A 21,834-nucleotide genomic window follows, 5' to 3' on the forward strand; every position below is an offset into this window, starting at 1 on the left:
TGTGACCTCCTCCTCACCATGCTTGCTCGCTGGGTTACGACAACCAGGCATAGTGAGTTCGTCGGCTCAAGGCCCTGCATTAGTGCCTCTGCATATCCTGCCCCAAGTGCTGAGAATGCCGAGAATCCCAATGTTCAAGCACGATATGATCTAGCCCTTACCGTCTTTATTTTTCTTAGTTTGTTAATCCTGCTCGAAGTGTATGTATGATTTTGTTGTGATATGTCCTATTGATCTGTTCAAGGCTTCACGTCCATACATGTCAAACTCAATTCACTGAATAGCTCCTGTTGTGTCATTTATTTAGGGGGTATATGGATCAGATTAGCTCCCAAATCCATCGGATCATGCTGACAATGCTGCTTGAAAACAATGGTACCTGGGTATAAAGATGAACATGTTGCTTGAACATATGTGGTATGCATGTTACTCGAAATTAATTAATTATATGTTTCTATGTTTGTTATCAATATGATATCAATATGATTGTTATTTCAAGTGTGATATCAATATGATTGTTATTTCATAAATCTTGATATATTTTCCTGTTATAATCACCATGAAATGAATATTTTGTACCCGTGTTGTTTCATTCTTTTGGTGACTGTACGTATGGCTGAGCATACTTGTATTTTGTTTGATGAAATAGCCACAAAGATATAGCCACAGCATATCATGTGCACATGCAGGCACATGTTAACTAATAGCCAAACATACAGCCAGTCTATTATATAAGTGAACTTTTAAGTGGAGGTTTTAGATGACATGGTATAAGAGCAGGTACAATAGCAGACTATTAGCTAGCTGTAAATATATTTTAATGAGATAAAAGGTGAGAGAGAAGAACAGCAGGCTACAGCGCGGACTCCAAGACGCAATGTGTGTATTAATATCTGGTCCCACCTGTCATACACACTTTGTGTTTTGGAGTCCGTGCCGTAGCCGGCTACAAATCTGTAGCACACTACTCTTCTCTCTCCTATTTTATCCGCTTAAAATATGTTTATAGCTGGTTTATAGTCTGCTATTGTACCTGCTCTCATACGCCTTCGTACGTCGGTTACAGCGGGATGAGATCCATGAGAGAGAGAGCAGCGTGGGAGGAGTAGGTTCAGTACGGTATCGAGGAATACCCATATTCATAGAGATCGAGTGTCGTGATTACATCATCAGCAAGTTCCGCGAGGACTTTCCCACCACCTCACCTTAACCGAGGTCCGCAAAGGCGCTTGTTGATGAAGTCACGCTCCTTCAGAGCAAGTATAATAGTAGGCTATAAGCCGGCTAAATGCTGATATGGAGGAGAGAGAGGAGAAGCGGGCTGTAAATTTATAACCGGCTTGGACATAAGAACCAAGAAACTCTATGAGAGAGATAAGTGGGTCATGTATTAATTATAAAGAGCTAACTATTATTATATGGGTAGACTAAGAGAAGACTATAAAGAACCTTATAGCCAACAGATTGGCTGTATTATTAGCCTTGCTCTCAAAAATTGTTCGCCTTCCTCGACTCATCCGGCCTCAGCAACTTCTTCGCTCCAGCGGCAAACGAAGGCAGAGGACATCATGGAGGTGCATCCGTGCATATAGGGCTATTGATGCCGTGGGTGTGGGAATCATACATCATGAATGAGAGGAAAGCTTATGGGCCTGTTCACTCTGATGTCATTTTCAATCTTACTAAATTTTGATAAAGTTGTAAAAAAAGTGGCTACATTTAGTTTGCTGCCAAATTTTGGTAACTATATAAGAAATCCTGTCAATTTTGGTAACTATGCTGATAAGGTTTTTTTTTCATCCAAGTGAATAGGCCCTATGTATTGACATGTTTGGTCAACTGGTAGTGATAATTAGTACTATTGGCTTGTTACCGATGAGTATTAGCTGTTACCGTACTGGCGTGGTACCAATAGTATCAGATATGGTACTCAGCTGATATATCATACCTCCAAAACGAGACACCGTGCAATATAGCAACCCGTAAGTTTTATGAGTATAAAGTTTCTATAAAAAGGAAAGCAGTGACACTGTGTGCGTACAAAATGAAACGCGAAAGGGCGTTCGGTTGATCACCGTGCGCGTGCACGTATGTGTGCATGCATCTCAACACGTACACAGTGCACACACGTTAATATCTACTCCTCGTTCAGGTGTACATGCCGGAAGGTTTTCCAAACCTCAACATATCCCATACTACCTGTCTGACCTGTCAGCCCAGTTAATGCACAGAGCAGGCGGTGGAATACGTCGAGCAGCCATGGGCCTTGCTGATCACTTGACCGGACCCAATGCGGCGGGCTCCGTCCACGGGGCGCCGGTGGAGCAGACGGCCTGCGCCCGCCTACAACCCCAGCTGGGCCACCACTACAGGGCGCCGGCTTCTGCTGATGCTGAGGCGGGTAACGCCCCTGCGGCGACGGCGGCGTGCGCGCCGGCCGGCGCAACGCCGCGTCCGGCGGCGATCCTTGGGCAGCTTCGTCGTCCTCACCGTCACTACTGCTTCCGTTTAGGTCCAAGTAGTCCACCATAACCTGCGTGGTTTCCTCTACTGTGACTGTGGTAAGTACAGGGAGATTTTCATAATCTTGATCACCTAGAGAACGGGAAACCAAACTGTCAGTCTTGTGAGAAAGTATAGTAGTGCTATATGTAGTGTCGAAATAAGACGGCCAGAGAAGTGTAAGTACCACTAGCAAGTGGTCGAGCTTCGAGGAGTAATGGAATGGCCAGAACGAACACGAGAGCAAGATTGAAAGCAACCGGTAAACACTTCATGGCCTAAGAGGCTAAGAATATACTATTCTCTGCAGCGGCTAGAACGATCTAGTAAGGCAGCTCGACTCAAACTCTCTGTGCCCAGCTCGATCAGAAGCACGCTTATATATAACTGGCCTCTGACGCCTCTCCCCGAAGGGCAAAAGTCCCGATCGCCGATTCCCACTCAAGATGCCATCAACAACCCTGTGAAACGAAGCAGAGAAGAAGCGCATTTTGTGCATGCGCGTTATATTATGACCGGTCCGTAAACCAGGAAACACGCCAGCCACAGAATCGTTTACTCTCTCAAGTCCAAGTTACGAGTCAATTCTCAATTCATCAGGCAAAATTTGGCCTTTTAATAGTTTTTCTTAAGGCGTTCTGCTCAGGCGACAACAGAAGTGGGCGACTACCTGCCGGGGAGTACGAAGTAGTACAGTGTAGTAGAGCCTGGCCTTATGGCCATGTGTCCACATGCATGCTTGCTTTGTAGGAGTATTAATCAAACCACCGCGTGGTTGTGGTTGTCTTCATGCACTGTGTACGTCAGACAAAAGGAATAATCGAAACACCCCCATTGTCTCGCTTGGGAACCTTCTTTTCCCTTTTCTGACTATTGACTCCACACAAAAAAAAAACCATTTCTGCATGCATATCACGCACGATTGAGATGCGCGTAGCTAAACGGCGATTGCTGGGTAGTTACTACATTTTTTCTAAGACAATGGAATTGAATATTCCGGTTTTTTTTCAGCGAGCTACAGTCAATTATTACAATGTAACAAACAAGTGAAACTCATAAAAATAAAAAAAGACACCAATCATGAAAAAAAAGCAAACTAAAGACTACCAATCCAAGATAAGGAGTATACAATTATTGAATTTTATTTGTGAATCTCCATCCAAAATTGGTAAACAGTTGTATAACCGTTGTCTCGAGATTACGACATGCAACTTTTAAAAACTCGCCCTCTTCATCACCCTTTTGTAGCTGTGCGGTTCTAAGCCAATATGTTGTCTAAAAAATACCTGCATATATAAAATAGATGGTGATTTGTCAAACATCATGTCATTCATACTCAACCAATAGAACCTAACATAAACAGATATTTCTATAAGAATAAGTTTTCTATTTTTCTTTTCCGGTAGTTCCTACATGCCCCCTCCGTTCCATATTATTAAATGTTTTGGGTGTGTCATGTGTATTTTTCTTAATTAAGCTTAGACAATCGTCGTAGCAATATCTATAGCACCAACTTAGCTTATTTGAATCAACCGACGAATTTATTTTTATAGTACATTTGTTTTATGTTAAAAACCATATTACATTTTTCTATAATGTAATCAAACTTCTTAACATACACGGAGATAGCTGTATGTTGCTTACGCTTTACTTTATTGAAGAAAAAAAAGAGTCATGCTGTGCGTTATATAGATTGTACAACCCACGTACAATCATACCGTATCCACCAATCATCGGTTAGGCTTATCTGCAGGTGGGCTCGGGCAAGCAGCAACTGTGTTTGTGCATGTAGTACTGATCGGATGTAAGTACTCCAGTACATATGGATCGGATGTATAGCTATTTCTAAAAATAAAATCTACGCAGTTATGAATCACTTAGCAGATGATTACTGGAGGGGTCAATCTTTTTTTTTCTTACCAAAGCACTGTGGGAAGCCCCCGCAGTAAAAGAACTTTATTAATGAAAGGAAAAAAAATACAATAAGATTATCCAAGTTTATAATACATCATTTTCTACATTATTTCATCTATGAAGAAGAAAGAGTATATCCTTTTTTAAAAAGAGTTCTCAAAGAACGGAGGGGCCAGTCTTAAACACCCCCCCCCCCACCCAAAAACAACATATGTTTCAAGCTTTGAATTATTTATTTGTTTGTTTGACTTAAAAATATGTGTTTTATAAAAGTATAGAAGTATACTCCTCCTGCCTTTAAGAGGATGGTTTTTAAAAATTACCCTACTAAAGGAAAGGGAAGGGCTCATATTTAATTTTTAATTTGGATTTAGTTCCTCACCGCCGGTTTTCATTGCTAGAAAAACTTGTAATGCTTACTTGAGGTTTTCATTGGAGGTCATTTGAAATATAGATATGTATGAGATTCTATTTTAAAAAATTGATTTGAGATTTTCTAACGAATATTTAGCCCCTAGATAATCTTAAATGAAAAGGTTGTCAACTTTAAGGTACAGAACTCGTCGAGATCTACAAGTTTTATATAAGTTTGATTTCAAATGAAGTCTACAAATTGTAAAAGTACGGAGATGATAAACAATACGGGAAAAATTGCTTTTACTACCTTCCCATCCTCAGAGGAGGATGGGAAATAAGCTTAAAGGGAAATATCACATAGTAAAGTGGGAAGACATGGCATTTCCTAAAGATTTTAGTGGCCTGGGTTTCACAGAAACAAGGAAAATGAACATTGCTCTCCTGGCCAAATGGATCATAAAGATTGAATCAGATGATAAGAGCTTGTGTATTGAGTTGTTAAGGAGGAAATATCTAGTCCATGGAGGTTTCTTTCAACACAAGGGTGGAAATGTGTCCCAATTTTGGAGAGGTCTTCTTAATATCAAGAGGTGGATGAGTTTTGGCTCTGAATGGGTTTTGGGTAATGGTGAGAGTATCAGCTTCTGGCAGGATGTCTGGTGGGGCACCTGTCCTTTAAAAACTCTTTTCCCTGCTATCTTTAGGATCTGTAATCAGCAAGAGCTGTTACTCAGCCATCTCAATCAGGAGGGTCCTGACTGCCTTACATTCAGGAGATCCTTTGGCCCGGAAGAAATCCTAGAGTGGGGAGACCTGAAAGAAATTATCGAACAAATTGAGGTTTCTGATTCACATGATAAGTTGGTGTGGGACGAGGAAGGTGAGGCAGGAGAGCAACGGGCCGGGAAAGTTCAAGTTGGTCCTCGGCGTCGACACGGATGCCGACGGCCGCCACCCCTACCGCTGCCAGTCGGATGCCTCAAGGTGCGCACGACACCTGGGCTCGCTGTCGGTGCCGCTGCTGAGTTGGTTGCTGATATGTGGGGCCCGTGTGGTTCCAACGTTGACTTAGCATAGCTGACCGAGTACACGTCAAACAAAACTAGGAAACATATTGTCTTGGGATAAAAGTTGACACGGTTTTGTGAGTTAAGAGATGAGCTATACCTGGTATCGTGGTTTAGGAACAAATTTCAGACTAAGCAACAACTTAATGGACCTAAAGTGAACTTAGAAAACAGCGTGGAATACAATGAGGCCACATGCGGCCTATTGGGCCACTGGCTACAAGGCAGGCTTAAGCATACTGTCTGTTCAGGCTTGGAAAAAGTACACCCAAGGTCCCTCAACTTGTAATCGAGTTACAAAATTGTCCCCCAACCACAAAACCAAATTTCTGGCGTCCCTTAACTAATCAATTGGTTCTTTAGTGGTTTTCACCCCGGTTTTATCCCCACATGTCAGCCTGCCACGTCATCTCTCTTTCCCTTCCCTCCTCTCTCTCTCACTCTTCTCTTCCTCCTCGGTTCCTCCTCCTCCTCTCTCTCTCTCTGCCTGTAGGCCGGTCGGCGGGGCGATGCGGGAGAGGAGGAGGGCGGCGCCGCGGCAATGGGGAAGCACGGCGGCAGCCCGGCGGAGCTCCGCGGCGGCCGTGCGAGGCCCGCGACGCCGGTGGGGGAAGTGACAGGGGGCGGCGCGGCGGACGTGGCGGAAGTCGTTGTTGCAACCGCGAGCCTCTCCTGGTGCGCGCGCCACCACCGCAAGTCGTTGTTGCAACCGCGAGCCTCGCTCGGATCCTCCTCCTCCTCCTCGACATGGTCAGCGAGCAAACGCCGGTGGCGACCGCCGAGGCGGAGCTGGTGAGCAGCGCCGCGGTGCCCGTCAAACCCGAGGAGGCCGCGGCGAAGGCGCAGCCGGAGGACGATGCTCCCATCGTCGAGGACGCCAAGGATGATGACGACGGCGATGAAGACGACGATGACGATGGGGATGAGGATGAACACGGTAACACTCTTCCTCCTTCGCGGTTTCGTCTTCGTTAATATTGCGATCTGTCCATGTGAAAGGCAGCGTGCAGTAGTTTTACTGATTAGAAACGTGTCAGTGCATCGTGGTGTTTGGATTTCGTTAACGGTTTTACCTTCGGTTCTTGTAGCAATTACTAATAGCTAGATTTATAGCCTGATTTGCCGTTTTTGATGACCTTGAATTGAAGGTGAGCACGGTGCAGTTGTAAACAAGGGCTCCAAGCAGAGCAGGAGCGAGAAGAAGAGCCGCAAGGCCATGATGAAGCTCGGAATGAAACCCGTCACGGGAGTCAGCAGGATTACCATCGAGAGAGCCAAGAATGTAAGAAACTGTACAGCTGCTGCAAACAATTTATTCATTCGAATGGAAGACAGAGTTAATGTTTCTCTGAATCCCGTGTGTTTCAGATACTGTTCGTGGTGTCCAAACCTCATGACGTCTTCAAGAGCCCGACGTCGGAGTCGTACGTCATATTCGGGGAGGCCAAGATCGAGGACCTGAGCTCCCAGCTGCAGGCGCAGGCAGCGCAGCAGTTCAGGATGCAAGATCTGAGCAAGGTGATGTCCAAGCCGGACGCGGCGGCAGCAGCGCCGGCCGACGAGGAGCAAGAGGTGGACGAGACAGGGATAGAGCCCCGCGACATCGACGTCGTCATGACGCAGGCCTCGTCGTCGTCGCCGCCGCCGTATCGTCGCCATCGCCGTCACCGTGTCATCCGCCGTCGTGTCGTTGTCGCGTGTCCTTCCGTGTCGTCGTCGCCGCCGCCGCGTCGTCGCCGTCGTGTCGCCCGCCGCCTCCTCCTCTCCCGTCTCACCTTGGTGGTCTCCTCCGCCGCTGGCCGGCTTGCCCATAGAACAAAAGAGAAGAGTGTGTGAGAGAGAGAGAGAGGAGGGAAGTGAGAGAAATATGACGTGGCAGGCTGACATATGGGGCCCACGTGGGTCCCACATTTGAATCAGCCGTCACGTAGGACAAAACCGGGGTGAAAACCACCGAAGTACCTACTGTGACCGGTTTTGATTAGTTAAGGGACGCCGGATATCTGGTTTTGTGGTTGGGGGACAATTTCGGAGTTGCTAGAAATATAGCGCTATATGCTACAGTCGATTTTTTTTAGCCACTTACACAGTAGTTACACCTCATTTACACCCCACTTACATATGTATAGTATGTAATTTTCGAATTTATATATGTAATTTTAGTACTTACATATGTAATTTTGAGACTTACATTGTAAATACACTAAAATTACATATGTAATTTAGGAACTTACAATGTAAATACATGCCGATTATTTTTTGATGAAAAATATGGCACCGTAAATATAGCTACACCCACAATTTTGTAACTCCATAACAAGTTGAGGGACCTTCGGTGTACTTTTTCCTCCAGGCTTCAGATGCACATAGACTAGTTGGGCTACTAGACGATTACAAGTCTCTCAAGCCCAAGTTTTAATCATCCCAAAAAAGGGTCCAAGCTTTCACAGTGGCGCTGGATCCACATATCCATCAGGCTAAGGGACTAGCTATCCATCACACGACAGATTTTTGGGTCCAAATCACACAGATTTTAGATTAGTTGGATTAGGCTCATTTGATCACTTGATTAGAAGAGTCTATACATGTATCAACATATATTAATTATATATATTGCATATATTTTATTTGTTAGATCTTTACATTGAAAAAAATATATCACCAACCCATCTACTAAAAGTTACAGTGTAATTACACTATAGTTACAGTGTAATTTCACTATAGTTACAGTGTAACTATAGTGTAATTACAGTGCACTTACATGTCATATCAACTAAACTTACAAATATAATTTTAGTTATATAGGATTGTAATTTTATATTTTAAAGGAAATAACAAGTACATATTTACTTACACAACATTTTTACCAAAATTATAGTGCACTTACATGTCATATCAACTGAATTTACGAATGTAATTTTAGTTATATAGGACTGTAACTTTATATTTTATTTCTTCAATCTCTTCACCTAGCTGCAACGACGTGCAATGTATGTACTCATCAATTATGTGCCAAGCTAGATGTTGCTGGCCTCATGCGTGCGTGGGAAGGAAACGCATCACAGCCGCTAATTAAATCATGCACAGACTAATCCACAAGGGAAGTAAATCCGAGTGATTTCGTGCCAAAAATTTGTCGCCAGATTTTTAGCAAAATCGTCAGGCTAATAGCCCGTAATATGATAGGCTTTTCCGCTAGCGTTTGTTTTCTCTGAGTGTCCAGTGTAGTTTGCTTTGGACTCTGACCATCTCTTTTCAGGGCATTGGGATTCTTTGAGTTGCATAATTGGAAGCTTGCTTTTACTTAAGCACCACCCAGTTCCCCAATCTTTCAACAGAACAAGTAGCATTTTGGAGGTTATCAGTGTCATCAAGTAAACTGAAGTCCCTTTTCTACCACAAGTTTCAGAAAAGCTATAATGCCTGCTGGAAAGGAAGGAACATAAGATTACATGTTGACTCTACACATTTGGTGATTATCTATGTGAGAGGCTTCAACTACTACTAATCCCTAGCTGATAACTCCAAATCTTTCCTCGCCTCACAGGGAATAAGAACACCGTATCAGGATCAGGCCGGCACTAGCTGCACTGCTTTTGATTTTGAACGCTCGAAAGGAGAACAGTGAGCCACTGGCAGAACGGCGTAGCCTCACCGTCTGTAGGCAGCAACTAGTTGCCGCGGTCTAGTTGTAGCCTTGTAGGCCACAAGCGAGCTCGTTGCGGCCGACACCGGACAGTGACTTGACTCAGGAGGCAATAACTCCTTCAGCTCAACCAAAGGTGGCTGGCTGATGAACTGCCCGATTTTGAAGGGTTCAGTTCAAGTTCCTCCTACTTCCCAGCCAAGCTGCCTTATCCAATTAGCCGGCAGGTGATGACTGTCAAGCCAGTTGCATTAAGTTATAGCAGACGTCCTGGAGTGTGATGGAGTTAGGTCGAGGCGATATTTCTATTGCAAGTAGCTCACAAGGACGAATGAACGAACGAAAACTAATGAACCATAACTGATAGCTCCAAGTCTCCAAGTTGTCAATTCTTGTTTTCAAGACATAAAATTAAGTAGCTTGACATCGGCCACCGCCGGTCGATACATGTCAATATCCATTAGTATTTATATTCAGGCATTGACTAAGTTAATGTTATCTTTTCCTTTGTCTCTTTTTCTTCTTTATTATTACACGTTGACTTCCGCTTTACATTAAGTAATTTACAGCCATTGGCGGTGTCAACGCCTCGCTGATGATTTAGGGAAGCTCAAGGCCATCTTTGCGTCTTGCAGGATACGAAAATATATTTTTTGCAAAGAGGAGACGCTGTGCGTTTCCTTTTCTTTCGACCTGACTCGAAAGCAAAGTGTTCGAGTTGCCTTTAGCAAGGTTCAGTATAAGAAAGCAAAAGAATAATTCGTAATCGATCCTGCGGTCAAAACGAAACTGGGGCTTTCCCCCTTTTTTATATTACTTGCAAACCTTGAATGTAACCTGGCTTATGTTGATTATGAAAAGGAGAAACCCTATGGGGATTTCTCAAACTGATTAAAACGCTTGCTCGCAGTACAAACCGAAGTCTTGTATCATTTTGTATTTAACAATTAGTTTCTTGTGAGATAAACATTGACACAGTGCATTTGTCTTGTATGTAAGCTTTGTTTTGTCTCTTTACAGCTGCTGGGAACGATTGCTAGATGGTGGGTGCAACGTCATTCCACACAGGCCGGATTCTTTATTGTGATACTTTGATAGCGTGGGAATACTTGGGAGTTATGCCTCTGGAGTCGACTCCAGCTCCCTCTTATCTCACAGGTTCAGAGCACCTGTGGCATCTGTGTACTACATCACTTCCGTTTATTTTCCAATTTGATCAGATCTAAGACATACAACTGACCTCGTGCATTGTTTGTCAACCTCCTAACATTCATGTTGATGGATATTGATAGCCAAAAAGCAAAAACTCATAAATTCTTCCTTGTAAATATAGATAAGACCAAGTAAGAGATAGTATAACAATGGTTGACCTACTTCATATTTGGGAGCTGGTTCAACCAGAAGGAGCTGTTCTTACTTTTTTGGCAGACTCCAGTAGAATACTGTAGCTAGCTAGAATCGGAGCTCTGGAAGAACGGGTTATTGTAATCATGCCCAGTTAATGTAATCATAGGGTGGTGAGGCTACTCAATTACTAGTAGTACCTCAAGTGTAGTCCGTACCAAACATTTGACTTGCTCGCATTGCTGGTATGTGTTGACTTGGGCCGTGGACCATTGAATCGAACGTCGAGTTCGGCGTCGCAGCAAAGCGATCGAGCCCCTCTGTCTCTCTCTCTCTCTCTCTCGCAGATCTCCAGACGTTCGGTAGTTCGGTTCATGTGCACATTGCACAAGCCGCCTTGAAAAACGCAGCTCCCTGCCTCCCTTCAACGCGTTTGCAACGTGCAGGCAGGCAGGATCTACGACGTTGTGCCGCACCGACGGGTGTGGTTTGGGGCCAACCCGAGATCGGCTCATGCAGTCGCGCGCTCGCCGAATCAAACCCGGCGTCCGGCTCGACCGGGTTCGCGTTCGTCGGCGAGCTTTTAGCTTCTGTTGTTGTCTCTCGTCTGGCTCCTGTGCGTTCGCGACCGCGCATCAATCATACCGAGCAGGCGCGCGTGCCGCCCGCCGGTTTGGCGGCGAGGCGGGATGCGTGACGAGTTTTTGCCAGTTCGAGCGGCGCTGGGACGCACGCGCGCGCGGGCGCGGCGTGCTGCGCTCTCCGACGACGAGGAGGCCCACCAGGCCACCACCACCTTGTATGTTGGGGGGGCACGAGACCGCAAGAGGGAATGAACCGTGAACGTACGATGCAAAAGCGAGCGGACAAGGCGGCATTGCGGCCAGGCATCTCGTGCTCGCTGTGCGGAATGGAAGCGGAATGGAAGGGGATGATGCATCCGATCTGACGCATACCCCAACTGCTAGTGCACTGCAGTGCAGGGCAGTGCAGCGCAGCGCAGCGCGTTGCTGCATGCCAGGTCGGTCTGGCCCTCTGGCCCATTTGGCCGCCGACCTCTCCCAAAAAATATGCAGGCATCCACCTGTACGAAACTGCGAGGTCCGATTCCTTTATTGGTCGGAGACAAGAGAGTGTTGCCAGTTCCCCCCACCGATTAATCCCAAGAGCAATCCGGATGAACAAGCAAGCCACAGCAGGTAACTAGGTAAGCTGTGGCGTCTAAGTTCTAACTGTAACACTCAGATAGCTGGCTGCTTGCTAGTAGGTGAATGCACCAACTCCTGAACGGAATTGGTCACATTCGGAGGAAGAGGGACCTGAATGGCCGAATACCTGATCTATAATCTGAACTTGACCCAAATTTGATCCCACCAAAGTCGTTACAGGATTTTTCTCAGGATGTTGTTGGGCCAAAGTACAACCGTAGAAGTCATGTACTACCTTACCTGCTCGTCCGGGTGGGTTTGGTGGAGCAAACTGCCGCTTACCCCGAACTACCATAATTCTGTTGCAGACTCACAAAGCCACAATGTCAAACCATCAGGCAGCAGCCATTTATGTCCCTTCCCCCACAAAAAAGACCCCTTTAGGCGCATGCGTTGACCCCCCCCCCCCCCCCCGGGACCTGGCATGTTTATATTGCGTTGAGCTATAGTGCCTTCCAATGTCAGCCGAATCACCAAACACTTGGCCCGCTAGACTTTGCTTTCGCTGCGCTCTCTCTCTCTCTCACCGTGTACGACCGACGACGGGGGAAGAGGTTGTTCGGCAAAGCCGTTGTACGTCCAATCTTGACTGGTGCCGCGGCACCGCTGATTAATTGGGCACAACCGATGAACTAAAAACGGGATCGCACAATCTTGGCCCGTGCTGCAAAGGCGATTAGATTAGCGAGCACCGCACACCCGAACGCCAAATTTTGATAGCTAAGCTCGTGTTTCATACCGTGATACGGCACGGAGTACTGCTATTTTGGCTCTTAACTAATGCTAGCTCTACGCACGACCTATACGACTCTGCAGAAATTAACATCTTGACCGTTTTCTAATTTCTAATCGTCAATTTGGATAACACACTAGCACAGTAGCAACATCTCGTGTTTCTCGTTCACAGGCACCTGAGAAACGCATAAATGCAGCGTTTTCCCACTGCAAAGGCAAGGAGGCCGTCCGTTGATGAGCCGGTCGTTAATTAGCCGCGCGTTCCCACCCACACACACACGCGAACACGCGCAGTCCAGTAGCCGCGCGTGCCCACGACGCACCACCCACACACACTTTCTGCCCCCGCCCATCGCCAAGTTGAGCATCCACGCACACCAAACACCTTGCACATTTCCTAATCTTAACACCCCCACCCAATTAACGCCAAGTCGTCTTCTCCTTCGCCTTCCCCTCTCCACCCTTTGTATATAAACGCACACAAGCGCTCGGAAAGCCAACTCAGACCGAACAAAAGGATCACCAGCTCAGAGCTCACCACCACCACCACCAACAACAACAACAACGCATTGCAAAGCAAGGAGAAATCCGAAGTCCAACAACACCCACAAGAAAAGAGAAGAAGCGGGGAATGGCGATCGCCGTGAGCGGGCGCTGGACGCGGCTGCGGACGCTGGGCCGTGGCGCGTCGGGCGCCGTGGTGTCGCTGGCGGAGGACGGCGCGTCGGGGGAGCTGTTCGCGGTCAAGACCGCGGCCGCGGCGGAGGCGGCGATGCTGAGGAGGGAGCGGGGGATGATGTCTGGGCTGTCCTCGCCACACGTCGTGCCCTGCATCGGCGGCGGCGATGGCCCCGACGGGTCATACAATCTCTTCCTTGAGTTCGCCCCCGGGGGATCGCTCGCCAACGAGGTTGCCAGGGATGGGGGACGCCTCGAGGAGCGCGCGATCAGGGTGTACGCGGCGGATGTCCTGCGCGGGCTGACGTACCTCCACGGGATGTCGCTCGTACACGGGGATGTCAAGGCGGACAACATAGTGATCGGTGTCGACGGGCTCGCCAAGCTCGCCGACTTCGGGTGTGCGAAAACCATGGATTCGGAGCGGCCGGTCAGCGGCACACCTGCGTTCATGGCGCCGGAGGTTGCCCGCGGGGAGGAGCAGGGGCCAGCGGCAGACGTTTGGGCTCTTGGCTGCACGGTCATCGAGATGGCCACCGGGCGCGCGCCGTGGAGCGACATGGACGACGTCCTCGCCGCCGTCCACCGGATTGGGTACACGGACGCCGTGCCGGAGGTGCCGGTTTGGCTGTCCGCAGAGGCGAAGGACTTCTTGGCCATGTGTTTTGCGAGAAACGCCGGCGACCGGAGCACCGCGGCACAGCTCTTGGAGCATCCGTTCGTGGCATTCGCCTGCCACGAAGTCAAGGCCGCGCAGCCGAAGCCCAGGTGGGTCTCTCCGAAGAGCACACTGGACGCCGCATTCTGGGAGTCGGAGACCGACGACGAGGAGGAGGTCGACGAGATAACAGAGAGCCTCTGCGATAGGATCAAGTCATTGGCGTGCCCTGTTTCGGCCTTGCCGGATTGGGACTCCGACGAAGGCTGGATCGATCTGCTCGGCGAGCAGTGCGAGGCTTGCGATTCGGAAGCGGCCAGGGAATCGATTGATGTGGCGCGTAGCGCGCCAAGCAAAGTGTCCAGCGCGGCGACGGTGCCAGCTGCTGAAGTGGTGCTTGTCGGCGGCGGCTGCTGTCCAAGCAATGAAGCGGACGCTTTCGATCAGTCAATTGGTGGCGATATCCAAGCCGCTGATCGTTCAATCGAGCGTCGGAATAAAGTCTGCGCTGGTTCAGACAATGATGTACTTCCATTTCGATTAGTATGTAACGGAATTTGTGCAATGGAATTCTTTCAGTTTTTCACAAATCTTGCTGTGCTGTTATGTTTGATTCCCTCCGTTCCCACTATGTTTTCGTCAAATTGTGAGCTACGCCCATGCCTAGAGCAAAAGCTCAGTCCATACGCACCACGAAATATTTCTATTCAACTTTATTACGTAAGTAACCACGCAATAATAAACAACTAAAAAAACAACTCAAGAAGCATAGCATAACCTGCCTGTGACACCACGGCATTAGATCATCCGTTCCCTTCCACGGCATAGTAAAGAATCGATAACACCTGGGGTTTATTCCGTTCTGGAATCCCAAATCCCAACCAACGGCTTCTCCTTCTCGACCACGAAACAGGCGGAGCCGCGGAGGATTCCGGTCCCCGAATCGACACGGGGGACGGGGAGCGTCAGCCTTCACGTACCCACGTACGTCGCGTAGCAGTACAGACGCACTAGTCCACTTGATTAATCTCGTGGCCAAACCAAAACCTCCGCACTGGGGAAAAAAACCAGCGACCACGAGCGGCGACGGCGCGGCCGTCGGCTCAGGCTAAAAAGAAAAGCCGTACCTGCCCCTTTCGCGCGCGACCCTCCCGATAGCGATTGGCCCTCCTGGGCCCTAGCCGGCCCAGCACCGCCCATATCCGCAAACCGCCCCCCAACCCCCGCGGCCGCTCAGCGCTGACGGCTTCAGCTTCTATCTCCTCGCCGCGACGGTGCGTGCAGTGCGTGCGTTGACGTCAAGCGTGGGGTCTGCGTGGCGCCGCGGCCGCACCGGCTGACGTAACCCCTCGATCATCCTCGCCATCAGCCCGCATTACCGCGCCCCCGTCTAGCCAAGCGCCCGCAGGCATACGTGCGCCCGGTCAAAGCGTGGGCGCCATAATTTGGCCCGCGCGCCGGCGGGTGCGGCTGGCTGGCTGGCTGCCGGCCTTGCCGCCCCGGCGATTATCCGGCCGTCACGTACCGTTTGCTCGCGACGCGTGTCGAGGCGGGAGGGTGGGCGCGCGCGGGCGCGGAGGCGTGCGTGACTGCATGGCCGGTGAGCACGCATCTATCGTGCCGTGTACCAGGTGTAGCGTGTAAAAATTTTGCGCGTGGTGGGGGCACGAAGGCCGCGTATCGGATTGGGCCACAGGGGATGAGGAGGAAGACGCGAGAGCTCTGGATGGAGTCCACGGGGGAAAGGGCATTTGGGGCGTACGGTACGGTTGCCAACTCGTGCCGCGGAAGAGTCCACGGCTTTCGGTTCGCCTCTCCCGGGTGGCCGACTTCTTGCCACTTTGTGCCTTCTGTTGCTTTCGAGTCAGCTCGGTTTGGGAGAGCGTACACTTGAGAGATACTGGTTCTAGATACGTCCAGAAGATTTAGTTTGGTCACCTTATGGATTATAATGGCTTCTTGATTCTAGAGAGATTCAGAACATTGAGGCTATTCGACTCATTGATTGCGAAATGGAGAGTTTGGTGAAGTCAGCGCGCGGTTTGGGTTGTGCGAGGGCACAACTAGATACTGTTTGATCGGTCATTAGGTGGCCCTGTTATCACGTGGACATGTAATCTCTGCATCTAGAGGATGTCTGGAAGTGTGCAAGAACTCCAAGTCTCTTATGGTCAGCTCAATGTCAAAGCCTGCATTGCTGGCACCAAAATGAGCTATACCGGGTAGCACGACCGGTGATTTGGACGAACTGGCTCCAGACGTAAGTGTGCATGCAGTGCTGTCCACCGAATTACCACTTGGCTTGGTGATCAAGCCCAGGCTGCACACTACTACTTTGTACCAATCCGTATCGATCAGAGGTGTTCTCGTAGGGATCCAGATCCTCTGCATTGGAGAAGCTAATGCAGAGGGTGGAATTAGCTCCAATCCTATCCGTCCATCATCATCCAACAGCTGCAGCTTCTTTTTCCCTTCGATACTGGTACCAGAAACAAACAAGTCCTCCTCACCGGTGACCATAGCAACGCAAGCGCAATGGCAATGAGTCCGCTTTGGCGATCTAAACCGCTGCGCCTCTTCCCTTGACCTATATTATCACCACCATGAGAAGCTGAGAGTAGCACCGAGCTCATGATTATCGAAAGAAAATGAAGCAACAGCGCATGCAATGTTCGGTCTCTCGGTGCTTATCCGTAGTGCGGTTCGTGCCGCAGGCCAACCCTTTAATATCCAGCACAACGCCATGATTTTCGTTCATCCATAGCTTCTGCAGCGCCGGCGATGCAACATACTTCACGAGCCAGCGATTCGAGGAAATCGATACTCCCTCCATCCATAAATATTTGATGCCGTTTACTTTTTAAAATATATTTGATCATTCGTCTTATTTAAAAAAATTTATGAAATATGCAAAACTATATGTATATATAAAAGTATATATGTATATATAAAAGTACATTTAACAATGAATCAAACGATAGAAAAAAATAATAATTACTTAATTTTTTTTAATAAGACGAACGGTCAAACATATTAGAAAAAGTCAACAGCGTCAAATATTTAGGGACGGAGGGAGTAAAATGGAATCAATAAGAAAAAGCAATCGCAGCCATTCCCTCTCAGATGGATGGCCAGGATTTGACAGAGGATTTGTGGTCACCGGTGAGGACTTTTGTTTCTGGTACCAGTATCGAAGAGAAAAAGAAGCTGCCGCCGTTGGATGATGATGGACGGATAGGATTGGAGCTAATGCCACCATCTGCATTAGCTTCTCCAATGCAGAGGATCTGGATCCGTTCTCGTAGCAATCTCTCTTGTGCCAGCCAAATGGATGAACTAGGAGGTGCAGGTCGTGTGTTTATTCGGTACTCCTACAGATGACAAAACCACTATACGGGAATTCGGGAAATAAACAAGACTCCGTATAAGCACATCAAAGCTGCCAGCTCTCTAGTTCAGGCTCGGTTCAGGTTCCCATCCTCTGCCTTTGGGGGAGAATGGCAGAGACACACAGTGAGGGGAGCTACAGTGCCGTACCGTTGCTACAGTGAAAATACTGTAACTAAGGTAAAAAAATTCAATTATTTTTTGTTGTTACTGTAGCATTTAATATTGTGCATCCAACGGCATGGCGATGTAGCTCTCTGCCGTTCCAGTTGGAACTGCAGAGGATGCAGAGCCGTTCAGGCTACACAGCGGCAGCGGTTCTTCAGCGGCGCCCGGAAAATCCTTTTTCTTTATCTCGAGTAGTACAACTGCATGCATGTCTCTCTACGCCTACAGTTCCGTACACTTGTATTTTTTTTGTTTTGTTCATTCATTATGGGCCGTAGCTCTCTGTCCACTGCTTTCTTAAAAAGAAAAAAAAAACAAGGACAACAAAATTCTAAAAGTTGGAGATATAGACAGTATAACGCCGTCCACTAGGATAAAGCAACGTGTTGCACGCCTCCACCAGGGACAAAACGCCAGGTATTCTCCCGTTCTAGAGCTAGACGCGCGAAAAGAAAACGGAAGCAGAGGCTATCAGAGCAGCGCTGTGGCCCTGACACTTGTCGATGCAACAACTGCGACAGGTAATCGGCGCCGAGCACGTACCAAAGGCAGCCGCCAACGAATAGCACAGGTGGCAGAAGGCGAGCTAACGGATACTACCACTACTAGTCGGTAGTAATCCCTCTGTTACTAAATATTTAGCGTAGTTAAGTTTTTTAAATATATTTAGTTATTCGTCTTATTTAAAAAAATTAAATAATTATTAATTTTTTTCCTATTATTTGATTTATTGTTAAATATATTTTTATGTATACATATAGTTTTACATATTTTATAAAATTTTTAAAAAGGACAAATGGTCAAACATGTTTAGAAAAGTCAACGATGTTAAATATTTAGAGACGAAGGGAGTAGCAGTTACTACTATTGCGGATGAGTTTGGATATGTACTACTCACTCCGTCTTAAAATGTAAGTATTTTTAGCTATGAATCTGGATACATATAGCTAAAAATATTTATATTTTAGGACGGAGAGAGTATTCTGTATTTGTATCAGCCGGAATTTTAAGGGCTGGGAATGATTGTATTGATGCGATCGAGGGCACAATCACTTCGCTGGCACGATGAGGCCAGGGAGGATATGCTTATCATCAGGACTGGGTTCACTGATTGGAATGACGACTTTTGCTTTTGATTGCTACGCGGTGCTGTTTTTTGGACTGATTTCTGTCATCAGAACATGCGAATCGATCACATCGGCCGCCTTAAATCAAGGCCCCTCCAGCGATGTGAATCATGTGGTTCTTAATTACAGTTGCTTGATTGCTTCAGATAATCCTGAACATCTAAAAAGATGCACGACCATAGCACGGGATACTGTGCCACGCGGAGCAGCAGCAAATTAAAACATATCGATCCTTCCTGGCCAGGTCAACCTAATCCAATCGCATCAAACCGAGCAACACTAATGCTTGCCGCCGCCTGCCAATCTGCCATAGAAATGTGCAACGAGCCGGCGCACGAACTAACTACTTCCTCAGTTTCAAAATGAAGCTATTTTTTAAGATTGGCACGGATATTAAGAAAGTAGGTGAGAATAATTAGAGTAAGTGTGTGATTGGTTGAAAAGAGAAAGTAGATGAAGAAGAATGGTTGTGGTTGGTTGAGATGAGAAGGTAGGTGAAGAAATAGCTTTATTTTAAGACAAGACACTGTGCTAAAAATAGTTATATTTTAATACGAAGGGAGTACAAGCTGACATATGTTCTTCATCGCACCGAACGACCGAACCGCGCACTGGGCGTATCCTCTGGCTCCCCGCGTCCTCGATGAGTCGCTAGGCAGGAGCAGGGCTTCTGCCGATCCGATCAATCTCGCGACGGATACGTGTACTTCTCTGTTCTGCTCTACCGCGCCACGCGCATGGTTTGCATGGATCGCGTCCGCAGCGTTTGGCCTGCATGCATATTACTACCTCCGTCCCATAATAAATATAGCCGTAGATATCCGTGTCTAACATTTAACTATCCGTCTTATTTAAAAAATTTATAAAAAAATTTAAAAAATTTAGTCATACATAAATCACTATTCATGTTTTATCATCTAATATCAATAAAAATACTAATTATAAAAAAATTCAAATAAGACAAATGGTCAAACGTTGAACGTAAATAGTAAATAGTGTAAAACTATGAGCCGGAGAGAGTACTACTACATGCATGGGCCAGGCGGTAGCAAGCAGTGGCATCGGCGGCGCAGCTTGGAGAGGCCCTCTCTGCTTGACTTCACATCTGTTCCCTTCCTTTGGGCGCGCGCCCGGCCAGGTGCCTACGAATCCTCGTCTCCCGTACTTCTGGAGTACGACTCGTGGCACGGTTTCCCGCGCTACTAACAGTGCCCTCTTGGGATTTTATGGCAGGCGTACGTGGACCAATAAGAAGGTTACAGTGCCTTGGGACTTTCAGAATAGGGCGTGGCTAATGGTTTTCACCCGCCCATCCCCTATACGCCCCTTTCCTCCTTCCTCCTCCCCTTCTTCTCTCCTACTACACCATAAATTTAAAAAAAATAAAAAAAACAAGTTAGAAAAATTTATGTATAGAAAAACTATATATAAAAAATATTTGAATTCAAATTTAAATTTAAAACGGGTATGTAAACTTTTGACTTATAAACTTTGGGTTTATAAATTAATATTTGAATTCAAATTCAAATTTGAATCGAGTATGTAAACTTTTGCCTTATAAATTTTGGGTCTATAAACTTTAGGTGTATAAATTTTAGATGTATAGAAATACTATATATAAAAATATTTGAATTCAAATTTAAATTTGAATCGGGTATATAAACTTTTGACTTGTAAACTTTGGGTCTCTAAACTTTAGGTGTATAAACTTTAGATGTATAGAAATACTATATAAAAAATATTTGAATTCAAATTCAAATTTGAATCAGATATATAAACTTTTGACTTATAAACTTTGGGTCTCTAAACTTTAGGTGTATAAAATTTAGATGTGTAAACTTTAGGTACAAAAATTTACTAAAATCGGAAAGTAATACAGTGACAAAAAAGGAAACCATGTGGAGGAGGGGGGTGATTGCTAGGGGCGATCGATCGCCCGTTAGCCTATTCGTTCAGAATATATTAAGGGAGATGCTGTTTATATGAGGAAAAAATTAGAAAAAGAAACGGAATCGCTATAAAACTTTGCAACATATCTTTCTTTTAAAAAATATCGATTATTTAGTCGCTGGATTCATTCCATGATTCATACACGAGATGGAAGAAATCGCACTAGCTAGTGGCCGCACAAGAAAATGTCGTCATCGCGTGCGGTCTCTTAAGTGGACCGCATACGATGTGTTTGCACTATTGTGTGCGGTCTATTAATAGGACCACACGCGATAATACGTCTACGCATGTGACATGGTTACGGAAAGGGCATAACTTCTATTCTACGACTTATGGAATACTCCCTCTGTCCCATAAAAACCAACCTAGTATCGGATGTGACACATCCTAGTACTACGAATTTGGACATATATATGTCCGAATTCATCGTACTAGAATATGTCACATCCGGTCCTAGATTCGTTTTTTTATGGGACGGAGGGAGTATATAGATACATCATACCTTTGTATGTGTGATAGACTTCCATATACGATAAGGAAATTGACAAGAGATTGTGGAAATAATCCTCACGAGCAAGTACGTAACAGAGTTCTACTCGGAGAGGTTATGATTATACTATATCGTGCAGGGTCCGGGGTCTCCGAGTTCTACTAGGAGACTAAGGGATTCATTGTATAAATATATATCCCCCTGAGGGGTTTAGGGTATCGAATCACAGCACTAGCCAACCCGCCACCACAGAAGCGATCCGGAGGACTTGAAGCCTACTCGCCGGTAGATCTCGTTGAGACTCTCTCGACAAGGATCTCGTCGGTAATTTTGGAATCAGTTGTTCTCTATTGTACTATGTGGATTTCCATATCAATCTCATATAAACTAGATTAGGGCTATTACCTCGCGAGGGGCCTGAACCAATATAATCCTTTTTGTTTGCTTGATGTCGAATCGTATAGATCCTTGTACCAACGTACCCCAATACCCATACTGTGCGGTATACGGTATCCCCCGTCGATAGCATGCGGTCCGTCAAACAACCCCTGGGGACCGGTTTTTCCATGTGCAGCTACTTATGCCCTGCCTAAAACCTATGCC

The 21,834-nt window shown here is 46.6% G+C and overlaps 2 protein-coding genes and 1 non-coding gene across 3 annotated transcripts; 2 read left to right on the forward strand and 1 right to left on the reverse strand.

Annotated features, from left to right (window-relative positions):
• Window positions 1–1,971: 1,971 nt before the first annotated feature.
• Window positions 1,972–2,860, reverse strand: LOC4325299 (uncharacterized). The gene is made up of 2 exons (XR_010738102.1): window positions 2,690–2,860; window positions 1,972–2,595 (listed from the first exon to the last, which is right to left on the reverse strand). It is a non-coding gene; the product is annotated as an uncharacterized protein (transcript).
• A 3,311-nt stretch (window positions 2,861–6,171) lies between these two features.
• On the forward strand, window positions 6,172–7,866 carry LOC9270256 (nascent polypeptide-associated complex subunit alpha-like protein 2). The gene is made up of 3 exons (XM_015787482.3): window positions 6,172–6,777; window positions 6,989–7,122; window positions 7,209–7,866. The coding sequence occupies exons 1-3, from the start codon at window positions 6,231–6,233 to the stop codon at window positions 7,674–7,676; spliced, it is 1,149 nt and encodes a 382-aa protein (XP_015642968.2). The 5' UTR covers window positions 6,172–6,230; the 3' UTR covers window positions 7,677–7,866.
• A 5,405-nt stretch (window positions 7,867–13,271) lies between these two features.
• Window positions 13,272–15,770, forward strand: LOC4325301 (mitogen-activated protein kinase kinase kinase 17). Its single transcript, XM_026020283.2, has one exon. It carries the CDS (start codon window positions 13,405–13,407, stop codon window positions 14,857–14,859), a length of 1,455 nt encoding a protein of 484 aa, XP_025876068.1. The 5' UTR covers window positions 13,272–13,404; the 3' UTR covers window positions 14,860–15,770.
• The last annotated feature ends 6,064 nt before the right edge of the window (window positions 15,771–21,834 follow it).

The sequence above is a fragment of the Oryza sativa genome, chromosome 1, assembly GCF_034140825.1.
Source record: "Oryza sativa Japonica Group chromosome 1, ASM3414082v1".
In the NCBI taxonomy this organism is placed as follows: domain Eukaryota; kingdom Viridiplantae; phylum Streptophyta; class Magnoliopsida; order Poales; family Poaceae; genus Oryza; species Oryza sativa.